The sequence below is a fragment of the Thunnus thynnus genome, chromosome 14 (genome assembly GCF_963924715.1).
Source record: "Thunnus thynnus chromosome 14, fThuThy2.1, whole genome shotgun sequence".
In the NCBI taxonomy this organism is placed as follows: domain Eukaryota; kingdom Metazoa; phylum Chordata; class Actinopteri; order Scombriformes; family Scombridae; genus Thunnus; species Thunnus thynnus.
The window spans coordinates 31241230-31254121 of record NC_089530.1 but is presented as its reverse complement, the minus strand read 5'-3'; the positions used below and the strand labels follow the sequence as shown (position 1 = coordinate 31254121).

Genomic DNA, 12892 nt, shown 5'->3' with positions numbered 1-12892 from the left:
TGGACTGGGCAGAGGGCTCGAAAAACCAAGATGTCAGTCTGATGATTCTGCTTTCGTTTAGGGAGCTGAACTTGATCAAAGATGAGCAGTACAGTCTCCTCATGCTGATCCATGAATTCCATCCAACATTACAGAAGGTCACAGCAGAGAAGCTCGATGACTGGAAAGTTTTATTCATCTTTGACGGCCTGGATGAAAGCAGACTTTCACTGGATTTCAACAACAGGAAGGTCGTGTCTGATGTCACACAGAAGTCATCAGTCAACGTATTGTTGACAAACCTCATCAAGGGTAATTTGCTTCCCTCAGCTCTCATCTGGATAACTTCTCGACCTGCAGCAGCCAATCAAATCCCTCGTACATGTGTTAACAGGGTAACAGAAGTACGAGGCTTCACTGACGCCCAGAAGGAGGAGTACTTCAGGAGGAGATTCAGTGATGAAGAGCTGTCCAGCAGAATCATCTCACACATCAAGACATCCAGGAGCCTCCACATCATGTGTCACATCCCAGTCTTCTGCTGGATCACTGCCACAGTTCTGGAGCACATGTTGACGACAGACCAGAGAGGAGAGCTGCCCAAGACCCTGACTGACATGTACTCACTCTTCCTGCTGGTTCAGACAAAGAGGAAGAAGCTCAAGTATGATGAGGGATATGGGAAAAGGCCACAGGAGCTGACGGAGGCTGACAGGGAAGTTCTTCTGAATCTGGGGAGGCTGGCGTTTGAACAACTGGAGAAAGGAAACATCATGTTCTACCAGAAAGACCTGGAGCAGTGTGGTCTTGATGTCACAGAGGCCTCAGTGTTATCAGGAGTTTGTACAGAGATCTTCAAAAGAGAGAGACTGATCTTCAAGAAAACAGTCTACTGCTTTGTTCATCTGAGTGTTCAGGAGTTTCTGGCTGCAGTCTGCATGTACCACTGTTACACCAACAGCAACAAAGAGGTATTAGAGGACTTCCTGGGAAAAAAACACAGTGACTCATCTCTGGATGGCTTCCTGATGGGCATCATGGAGAAATCTTTCAACAGTAAAAATGGCCACCTGGACCTGTTTGTTCGCTTCCTTCATGGCCTCTGTCTGGAGTCCAACCAGAATCTCTTAGGAGGCCTGCTGGGTCAGACAGAGAACAGTCCAGAAATCATCCAGAGAGCCATCAACAACCTGAAGAAGATGAACATGTACGAGAAGTCTCCTGACAGAAGCATCAACATCTTCCACTGTCTGGTGGAGATGAACGACCAGTCAGTACATCAGGAGATCCAAGAATTCCTGAAGTCAGAGAACAGATCAGAGGTGGAACTCTCTGTGATCCACTGCTCAGCTCTTGCCTACATGCTGCAGATGTCAGAGGAGGTTCTGGATGAGTTGGACCCGTGGAAGTACAAAACATCAGTGGAGGGGCGACTGAGACTGATCCCAGCTGTGAGGAACTGCAGAAAGGCTCGGTAAGTCCAGATGTGATTTATTGTTGGGCCTGGCTGCAAGTTTGGTTATCAGCAATAATTAATGATAATCAAAGATAATTGTTAATTATTAAAATCAATAAAATTATTAATAAGAATTAATAATAACGGGGCGCCACCCTGGACTCAGGGAAAAAGATAGCCAATTCAGTCTCAAAGTGTACTAATCTATGAATTTGGGACTTTGATTAATAATTAATTTAATAACTATAAACAAAATCACCATATCAATAGCTAGTTAAGGTTGAAGGATTTGGAGTTCTTTACAGAGCAGGGGTTGGCAAAACTCATTCTTGTGCAACATTAAAACAGACAACAGGTATATCCAAAATCATTTATTTAACAAAAGGGTATCTAGCCAAGTGTACCTATATACGAGTGTATGTGTGTGTGTGTGTGTGTGTGTGTGTGTGTGCGTGTGTGTGTGTGTGTGTGTGTGTGTGTAGGGAAGACAATAGCAAGATGGCTGCAGTCACCTGGTGACTGAGCACATGGCATGCCGACAATTTGGCTGATAAAGCGAACTACAGAGATAAAAGGCCAGACCATGTGGTGTCTTGAACCACATGTGCTGCCTGAACCAAAGTTCGCCAAACTAGGTTTTAACCTCTAAACTGTGTGATTCTCTATTCAAGGCCAATTATTATATTATATTATAATTAATTATTAAATATAATTTAAATTGAGTATGTTGCTGGGACATATGGGAGGCAGAGCCTTCAGCTATCAGGCTCCTCTCTTGTTGAACCATCTTCCAGATTTGGTTCCTTCCTTTTTGATAAAGCTTATAGTTAGGGCTGACTAAGCTCACCTTGGACCAGCCCTTAGCTATGCTGCTATAGGCCTAGACTGCCGGGAGACTTCCCATGATGTCCATGATACCAGCTGTTCCTGCTGTTATTGCTGTTTGTTGCTGCTAGTCATGCATCTGTTGTTGTTGTTGCTGTTGCTGTTCTGCTTCTCTGTGCGTTGTGTTACATCATCTTGTTTTTAAGTCTTTCTTATATTCTGTTGGTCACAGAAAGAAACTCTCAGGTGTTTTCTCTCTTGTTGGTGTGGAGCAGAGTAGTAGCAGGAAATGCACAGAGGTCCGATGAATATATAAGAGCAGAATGGTAGAATTCAGACTGTGAGAGAGATCTTATACACATTAAAGGTCAATGTTATATTTTAATGCTGATACCCTGATAGTATCTTTCTGATGACATCATGTTGAAAATAATTCAACCTTATTGGTTTGTTAATTGTGTTTGTGTGCTGAATCAGTTTTTTAGATTCTCAGAAAAGAATGTTGACACCTAAACATCATGCAGTCTTCTGTCACGCACATCTAAATATTTAATCACATCAATATTTAATTATGTACAGCTCTAATAATGTGAAGCCATTTGTTTGATTTGTGTTTGTCAACAGTCAGTTTTGCTTATGGATGTGAACCTGAGAGCAGCAGGTAGCAAAGAGAGATGATCTTTCTCAACTGTAACTGTTCACTGAGTTGAACCGAGTAAAAATATCCTGGAGTCAAATTAAAAATAGTGGACAGTAAATCTAAAATCTAATCAACTTTAACTTTGTTAGCATGAGGCCATATTGATTTTAAATCCTCTAAATTAAAGCAAAACAAAGATTTAAAGTCTGCAGATCTGCAGTGATGAGAATTATTGATTCATTCAAGCATGGTGAGATACAATTAGCTGAACTAGGCGTGCACTGGTAGTCTACTGGTTAAGGTGCATGCCACATAACCAAAATGTCTGCAGTTTGATTCTGGCGGTGGTCTGTCTCTCTCTCCTCTTGTTTCCTGTTATCTCTCAACTCTCACCTTCCATTAAAGGAATAAAATGCCCCAGAAAAAATGTTAATCAAAATAGGGAATGTTAATCATCAAATGCATAAAGTAAATATAAACTATGCTTTCATAGTAATGTATGTTGTAATATATCTGTCATTACAGACTTTCTGGCTGTTGGGTCACAGAGACTCACTGTGAAGTTTTGGTCTCAGCTCTGAAGTCCAACCCCTCCCATCTGAGAGAGCTGGACCTGAGTAACAACTGTGACCTGCTAGATTCAGGAGTGAAGCTTCTGTGTGCTGGACTGGAGAGTCCAAACTGTAGACTGGAGTCTCTGGGGTCAGTTAATTTGCTGTAGCCTTAGTAATTGTATATAATTGTACATATATATATATATATATATATATATATATATATATATATATATACATATATATATATGTGTGTGTATATATATATATATATATATATATATATATATATATATATATATATATATATATATATATATATATATATATATATATTCATTCAATTCAAATCCTTCGCTGAAGTTTTAAATGTTTGGTTCATAAATTTTCAGGATTTACCTGAGCATCTGTAATAGTAAAAATAGTAGTAAAGTAAAAATGAAGTGTACTAAAAATGACTCCCAAAGATTAAACTAATTTGATAGCTCATTGATGAGGACATAATAATGTTGAAGTGTACATTTAACAGACCCAAACAAATCTGATTGGATTATAAATGTATTTTTTATCTACATTTATTCTTTATACAGATTGAGACGCTGCAGGTTGACAAGTACCAGCTGTGCTTCTCTGGCCTCAGCTCTGAAGTCCAACCCCTCCCATCTGAGAGAGCTGGATCTGAGTGGAAACAGGCTGCAGGAATCAGGAGTGAAACTGCTGTCTGATCTTAAGGAGAGTCCAGACTGTAGACTGGAGACTCTGAGGTCAGTAGAGTTGGAGTCAGTCCATGCTGGTTTCAGCAGTATTGTGTTAAACATAGTAAGTATCAAAGCAAAGATCCAGTATTTCCTGGTGAACCCCTAACCTTCTCATTGGCTGCTTTCCTCAGTGAAGCTGTGAGAGGAGAATGGTGACAGGCTTCAGGATTGGACAGAAAGACACACAGAGAGAGAGAGAGAGGAGAGAGAGAGAGAGAGAGAGAGAGAGAGAGAGAGAGAGAGAGAGAGAGAGAGAGAGAGAGAGAGTGTCAGCCAATCAGATCAGCCAGAAGATTGTTGTGATCATGTGTTCGGGTTGATGTGAAGATGACTGTTGTTGTTGTGGTCATGTCTGCAGGAAATAAAGCTGGATTACAGCTGACAGCCTTACAAGATGTATAGAGACAGTGGTCCTCATCATCAAACTGTCCTACCATCAAATCTGAGCTGAAAGTGTTTGTTCTCTCATTTCAACACTAAAGAATTACGTTTAGTAACCATGTGGTCTTTATACAGACCAGAACCTCTGCTGAAGTCCAGGAATCACAACAGGTGTTTAGCTGAGAGCTCTGACTGATTGTCATGTGATGATTTAACAGCAGGAAAGATCTTCAAATCCCACAGAGACTCTGTAGTTTTAAACTTTTCTAACAGTTTACATGTATCAACAGTAAATCCATCAGTAAACTGATGAGTGAATGTCTCAGTTTCTGCAGTAATGATGTGTTCATGACTCTCAGCACTTTATTTCTTCTGTGTACTTGAGTGAAATCTGCAGAGTAAACAGACTTGATAGCAAAAGTCTGTGCAGGTGTGTGAGCTTGGAGCTCAGTGTGTTCACTCCAACACGTTAACATGATAGCTGAAAGGAAGCAGGCTACGCTGCACAGCTGTTCCACTTCTGGTCTGAACAGGACTGAAGTCCCTGCTGCTCTTTATACTGGATGTGCTGCATCACTGACTGACAGCTGATGAAGTCAGTCTCACTAAACACTGATTTATGACCTCTGTTGTTTCTTCTTCTCTCATCAGATGGTGATGATCTCTGTCAGAGTGTGAGTGAACATCCAGGAGTGTGTATTGAGCGAGGATCAGCTGGATCCTGATGATCCATCTAGACCAGAGTCTGGATCTGGATTTTCTCATCTTCACTTAAGTCTCTTAACTGACTACAAACAGAACAGTTATCTCTGGATTTTGTTGAATCAGCACTTTATAAATGTGTTATACATGAGCTGTTTGATCCAGAAAAGATTAAAAACAGGTGTTATAAGTCAGAATCTGACCCTGGGCCCATATTTACCAAGCGTCTCAGAATCACACAGAGAGTTAACGAGGACTAAAACTAATTAATGAAGCAGAAGAGAATTTACTGAGACATTGCTGTTTTACCACAGTTAGAGCAGCAAAGTAGAAATAGTGATGACGTGTTGTAGTTTTTTCACAGTCTCAGCTGAAAACATGAAACAGTAGTAATTTGGTATATTATGTGTATAGGCAGGTAACCAGGCAGGTAACTTACCAAGGTTATGGAACAAAACTATGATGCCAAAATTCATTATGAGATGATATTTACAAAGTGTAAAGAAAGCCTGAGAAATAAATGTAGCCTATATTAAATGTCTTGATTGATTACTTGTAAAGGCTCTTCATGGCTCCAGATGACATTTCAGAGTTGCTCTGTGTGTAAATATTAAAGGTATCTAGCTTTTATATGCAAACATATGATGTCAAAATGAATAGTTTATATCTCATAATGATATTTAACAAATAATTTGCATCAGGCTGTGAGTAAACACTGGTCAGCCAATCAGGTGGCTTTAACAATAACTATATAATTTAAACTTGTAAGTGAGATCATGTGATCCAGCCCTATCCAATCACATCCTTTACATCTTTTTTTCTACATTGGTGCAGCATCTTGCATTTATTGTACAACACTGCACACAGTGATAATGATGCAAACGGACCATGGGCACAACTTCATAAAAAACATGAAATGTATCTTCTCCACTGACCGTACTGGTTTATTTTCTTCCTGTATGTGTGTGTTAGTTTTGTGTAAAACATTGTGTAATGTTGGTTTTGAGAAGTTTTATAGACTTGTGAAGGGAGGGTGGTGGGATGATGATGGTGGTGGGAAACAAAGACCAAATTCTAATAAACATCTGTGGAAATAAATGAACTTGCAGTGTTTTTATCCTGTGTCAAGCTTCAGCTTCATGTATAACATCTATTTTTATTGTAGTTATTTTTTCTGTCTTTGTGTATAAATGATCCACATTTGATTGAATCTGTGTTCTTTGTTTTGTTTCTGTGGATCTGTTAGAAGTTTTTGTCTAACCATTGGACTACCACGACATGACATCTGAGTTTTTGGTCACGCTTTATTTTAAAGCTCCATTATTCTTATAATTTCTTATTAATTTCTTCAAAGTTTCCAGGAAAGAATTGTCTGTGTAATTTGGTCTGTTTATAGATTTCCATTTCCACCTGAGTTAATATTTATTCATCAGTCATTTATTATTGGAAACTTTATTCGCATATAAGTTGAATTGTATGTTTTCCTGTAGATGAAACATGTTTGCATGTTTGGCTGACCTGCTGTGAACTGACTAAAAGACTTTAGCTTATGCTAGCTTAGCAACTGGAATTCATTAATTGGAAGTGAATCAACTGAACACTGTCTTTATTTGACCTATAAATTAGTGATACTAACTTTAGATTGTCTGTGTTTTCTTTATTCTTTGAAGGGATAGTGCACATCTTTTGAGGTGGGGTTGTATGTGGTACTTATCCATAGTCAGTGTATTACCTGCAGTAGATTTGGGTCGGCACGCTCCCAGAGAAGCAGGCAGGAGTAACAACACAGAAGCTAAGCAATGTACAGCTGTGGACGAGTCCGGCAGCAAAACATATTTTAGCCACCTAAAAAAATCAATATCAGTTTAAGTGAATGCTATATTTAGAATATTTGCACCACTTTACCTTGCCGTCAGACAGCCCTTTCCTTTGGCACTACATTTTCTCAACTGTAGAACTCCTGTATTCCTACGCATGCTGTACACTGTATTATGCTGCAGATCAGCTGTTTGGGTCAGAAAGTTCTGTTGCTAATGAGCACCAATTTCCTCCAGTTAAACAGAAGCAAAACTGAAGCTCTACTTATTGGTGCTCCACACCAGATTCAGTCATCCCCCAAACCTCATCTCACCTTTGACGGCCAGCACATCTCCCTTTCCTCCTCAGTCACTAATCTGGGTGTTAGGTTTGACCCTCAGCTGACCTTTGATGATCATATATATCTCAAGAACATCTGTAAACTCTGGCCCTCTCTAACCCTACCAGATGCAGAGAAACTTGTCTGTGTCTTTATCTCCTCCAGACTGGACTACTGCTCTGTGCTCTTCACAGGGATCCTGGCAGGAGCATCCAGAAGTTCCAGAACATTCAGAGCAGAGCTGCCAGGATCCTGATGAGAGTGAAAACAACAACATATAACATCAGTTCTGTTTTCATTGCACTGGCTCCCCGTCTCCTTCAGGATGGACTACACTGATTGGACTAGTGGAGACACAGGGACACCGGAGCTCATCGCTTTGTATTTGTTAAGCATCTACTGTATATAGACACATTCATGACTGATGAGACCACACACTCAATATCTAAAATACAATAAAACCCTGTATTAATTTATGTTTACTCCAAAATCCAGCATACAGGTGTTTCTCTAATTCCCACAGTCCATATATGTGCAGGTTGCAGGTGATTAATTCTCTTGTACAAACACAAAGGTGGATTTAATGACAGACACATCCTTTAATCTGATCTCTGGTCTGCAGGAAAACACACGAGTGTCACTGCTGCAAAACAGGATGAAAAACAATCTGAGCTTAAAGACGCAGGCAGCTGGATTACAGAGAAGAGCCTCAATTATCATCCAAAATGGGAATTATCCTCCAATCAGATTAAAGTATGAAAACAACAGTTACAGATATTAATGTGAGAGAAGAAGAAGCAGATCAGATGTCAGAGAACTGGATCAGCAACAACAAACTGAAGGAAAAAGATCATCCAATCAGATCCAGAGTCTGTGAATTGATCTGAGACAGTTTGTTAAAGGGACAGTTCAACATTTTGGAGAAATAGAGTAAGAAGTTAATTAGCCTAGCTTAGCATAAAGACTGGAAGCAGAGGGAAACTGCTAGCCTGGCTCTGTCACTGATCAACACGTTTCTTAACAAAAATTATATTTATATTTGATTTGTTCCGTAAAGTAAAATATAACTGCATATTTATTACAAGTCAGACTGTGAAGAGGGAGGATTTACAGCTCAGATCATTTTTTCTCTTTCTAAATGCTAAAATGTAAAATTAATATATTAAAGGACGGGTTCACAGTTTTTCAAGTGTGTCTTAAAGCAACAGTCAGGAGCCCAAATGAACATTGAAACATGTTTTTCTTGCATGACTGAGCTGTCAACAACAAGACAGTTCAAAGTGCTTTAAATTAGATATAAAAAGGAATAATGACAAGATATATGATATATATAAATATAAATCATTTAAAGTGTAAATAGATGATGATATCTGTGATGGTCGGAGCTGATCTGATCTGCAGGTATTAACATGATTATTAATGTCATCAGTCAGACAAACAAACAACAATAGATCCAAACTGATCTGCTTCCAGCAGGTTCAACCAGCACAAAATCCAGTGAATTCATTTAATTTTATGTTTATTGTTTGATTTATTCTGCAGTTTCAGATCTACATGTGTGTTTGTTATTACGTGTGAACTTCAGTTATTTGTCTGATGATTCAGTTTATATTTCATCTTAAACATAAAACACATTTAAATATGAAGTTAATAAATAAATATAAATATAACACTGCTGCAGCTCCTGTGCTGACCTGCAGGGGGCAGCAGCCAGCAGAGCAGGATACTGATGTTATGATTTTATTTTAATAAATATTATTATTTTTAATATTTTGATCTCACTTGTTTGTCAACAAACTCAGATTCTCGTGTTTCTTCTTTGAAGTTTCAATCTGTGATGAAAATCAATCCATCTTCATGTTTTAATTAATAAAACAGTAAATAATGATTTTCAGCTGTTTAAAGTGACACTTTGACACCTTTTAAATACATAAAATATTCAAAGAACTTTATATAAAGTGAAGAAATGCAGCAGAACATTTAAAAACATGATCAAAAATAAAATTAGATTAATAAAATAACAAAAATAAATAAAACTCCACCTTTTTAACAAGTGGACTGATGCTCTTTTCCTGAATTTGTTTTTGGGAAAGAAAACAAAATAATTATTGTTTGTATTTAGTTGTTTGTTTAAGGTGGAAAATCCAACTGATTCTTTTTTATTAAGGTCTTATAATAATAAAATATTGTGTCAGCTGGTAAATTTTGTCCCATTAATCAGAATCAGAATCATCTTTATTGGACAAGTATGTTTATGTATACAAGGAATTTGACTGTTTGGTGTCTCTCAGTGTTTTCACACAACACAACAATCTTCACAAGGATACACAAGAATGTCTATAAACAGCTGAACACATGTTTTTATCAAAGTTCATTTATGCTGTTCTTAAATGTTGTGGGAAGGTTACACAATGTCAAAATATGTTCAACATTTTTAGAAAGTTCTGGGAAATTTATAATGTTAAACTTTGATATTTTACATATTGTAAAGTGTCATTGAGGCTCATCGACCAGCAAAAGCAGCACTCTGCTCTGTGTCTGTTTGGTGTTTAGGTGACCAGCGCAGAGCACACAGTGCACAGATGGGAGGAGAGGAGTAGACAGGTGAGAGGAGAGGAGCAGACAGGTGGGAGGAGAGGAGCAGACAGGTGGGAGGAGAGGAGCAGACAGGTGAGAGGAGAGGAGCAGACAGGTGGGAGGAGAGGAGCAGACAGGTGAGAGGAGAGGAGCAGACAGGTGGGAGGAGAGGAGCAGACAGGTGGGAGGAGAGGAGCAGACAGGTGAGAGGAGAGGAGCAGACAGGTGGGAGGAGAGGAGCAGACAGGTGAGAGGAGAGGAGCAGACAGGTGGGAGGAGAGGAGCAGACAGGTGGGAGGAGAGGAGCTGACAGGTGGGAGGAGAGGAGCAGACAGGTGAGAGGAGAGGAGCAGACAGGTGGGAGGAGAGGAGCAGACAGGTGGGAGGAGAGGAGCAGACAGGTGAGAGGAGAGGAGCTGACAGGTGAGAGGAGAGGAGCAGACAGGTGGGAGGAGAGGAGCAGACAGGTGGGAGGAGAGGAGCAGACAGGTGGGAGGTTCATCCAGGTGAAGCAGCACAGGGACAGTTGTTGTGTTCTGGTTGAAATTTGGTCGTAGACGTTCCTTGAAAACAGACGTCTCAGAAACACGTCTGTTTGTGGCGCGATGTTAATCTGCTGCTGCCTCGGTGATTTTTATCAACAGGATCAAACTAAATACTTGCTGCAGACAAGCTGCAACAACAGATTAATGCTGAAAATATAAATAATAAACACTCTTCAACCTAAAAGAGCACAGAAAAAAATAACATTCAATGTGGTTAAAGCAGGAAAGTCAGTAAATCTGTCTGTATTGATCTATTCTTACAGTATCTGCAGCTGTTTATACTGTATGAAAAGTTTCTCCTTCAGTTCATTAAATCTCTGCAGCATCTGAAGGCAGCAGGACGTCACGGTGGCTATGTACATATTACTTACAGTCTATGGTTGTGACGCTCTGAACCATCCAGACATTTCCTGAAGAAAAACTTTCATTTGTTGAGCTGTTGTTGTCGCGTTTAACTGTGATTGGCTCAGGTGTTTCCAGAGCTATGAGGGCAGTGATCTGATTGGCTGAGAGACTTAATAATAATCACCACACTCACTGATCTATATTCACCTTCACTCAGCCCTTTTACATGTTGCTGCTGCACATACATGAACCAAAATAGCAGGTGAGCATGAAGAAGTCCACACAGTCCGTGCAGCTACCAGCTTGTGTTTGTTGTTGCACTTGCACAGTTAAAATAGAGCCCCAAATGTTTGTTAGTCTGCTGCTGCAGTATTTTGGCACAAATGTGCTTCCATACCTGCAGATACCTAAGAGCACCTGAGAGAGAGAGAGAGAGAGAGAGAGAGAGAGAGAGAGAGAGAGAGAGAGAGAGAGAGAGAGAGTGTGTGTGTGTGTGTGTGTGTGTGTGTGTGTGTGTGTGTGTGTGTGTGTGTGTGTGATGAGGTGTGTCAGTCTCTCTCCTGCTTGCAGAGGATCAACATGGCTGCGAGCTTCAGCAGGAGGACCGGACTCTTCCTCCTGAGCCGCTGTAGGACCGGACCGGTACTCCACAGGTGCCTCTCCTCCTCCTCCCCCCAGACACCACCGGGCACCTGGAGCTCCCAGCTGTCCAGGCTGTCGCACCGGGACCTGTACCGGCTGTCGGTCACGGACCCGGATCAGTTCTGGGGCTCCGCTGCTGCTGACAGACTCCGCTGGGTGAAACCGTTCCACCGGGTCCGGGACTGTGAGCTCCGCAGCGGGAGGATCAGCTGGTTCCTGGGAGGGAAGCTCAACGTGTCCGGTGAGAGCTTGTCAATAAACTTTATCAATAAACTGTCCGGTTATCAATACATTTGGTGATTTGGTCTTCATTAAAAACATGTCTGAATTAAAGTTGAACTTTTCTGCCTTTATGATGTCGTTTTTTTAAAAAAATCAATCAAACCTCTTTATTGGTCATTGATTATGATGATCAGTAATATGATGATCAGTAATATAAACCAGTATAATGTAAACCAGTATTAATGGAAAGTGAACAGATGAATAGTTCGAGGGATCAGCAGCAGCTTGATTATCTCATGTTGAGAGTTCAAGGTGCGGTGATTGACTCATTTAGTTTAATTTCTCTCTGTAATAAAACTTCTACCGGAGCTTAAACTTCACTGATCACATTTCTCATCTTTACAAAGGCTGAAAAAAATCAATAAGCAGAAGTGACAAAAACAAACAAACATAACAGTAAAAGTAAAAGTCATGAAGGCGACTGCAGCTCGACCAGATTAACGTGCTGTGAGGCCCCTGTTGACCCCCAACATACATGATAGAGCTATAGAGCTGAAATGATCAGACGATTGACAATTATTAATTAATCATATAAGTAATTTTTAAGCAAAAATGTCAAATCTTGCCTGGCAGCAGCTTCTCAGGTGAATATTTGCTAGTTTTGTGTTTCTGACTGCTGCTCAGTTAAAACTAGTCATCTGATAAGTTTCCTCTGACTGTCGAGCTGCAAAATACAGATGAAAGAAAATCCGGATCTGAGTCTCCTTCACTGATCACAGCAAGAAACTATATTAGTTTTAAGCCCTGGGTTTTGTCTGCCAGGCTCCAGACAGGCTGCCTTACCATATAGCTGGAGGATGTTGTGGCTGAATGAAGCCTGCAGACAGAACTCAGGGCAAAAAAAAATACCAGCATATTCTACAATTCTACATCAATCACACAGTGAGACAGTAAAACTCTTAGTACTTAAACTCTCATAATACAAATGGACATAATATACTGCTAGCTATAGTATAGAGTTACTATCAATATAATCTATCATACAGTATAATATATATTTCAATTGGTAAGAGCATTAACAATACAGAGGGTTTAATAGCAAATCTATTTTTGTTATATTTCCATAAAA

At 39.9% G+C, this 12892-nt stretch overlaps 2 protein-coding genes across 2 annotated transcripts in view; both read left to right on the top strand.

Annotated features, from left to right (window-relative positions):
• LOC137197516 (NACHT, LRR and PYD domains-containing protein 12-like) overlaps nt 1-6930 on the top strand; it is an 80884-nt gene extending 73954 nt beyond the window's left edge. The window contains exons 12-13 of the mRNA XM_067610979.1: nt 4045-4218; nt 5245-6930. Coding sequence (XP_067467080.1) covers nt 4045-4218; nt 5245-5251 — 181 coding nt within the window. The 3' untranslated portion in view covers nt 5252-6930. The remainder of the gene's footprint in view (nt 1-4044; nt 4219-5244) is intronic.
• A 4368-nt stretch (nt 6931-11298) lies between these two features.
• The window catches only part of acss1 (acyl-CoA synthetase short chain family member 1), a 34152-nt gene continuing 32558 nt past the window's right edge, over nt 11299-12892 (top strand). Inside the window, exon 1 of the mRNA XM_067610974.1 lies at nt 11299-11782. Coding sequence (XP_067467075.1) covers nt 11479-11782 — 304 coding nt within the window. The 5' untranslated portion in view covers nt 11299-11478. The remainder of the gene's footprint in view (nt 11783-12892) is intronic.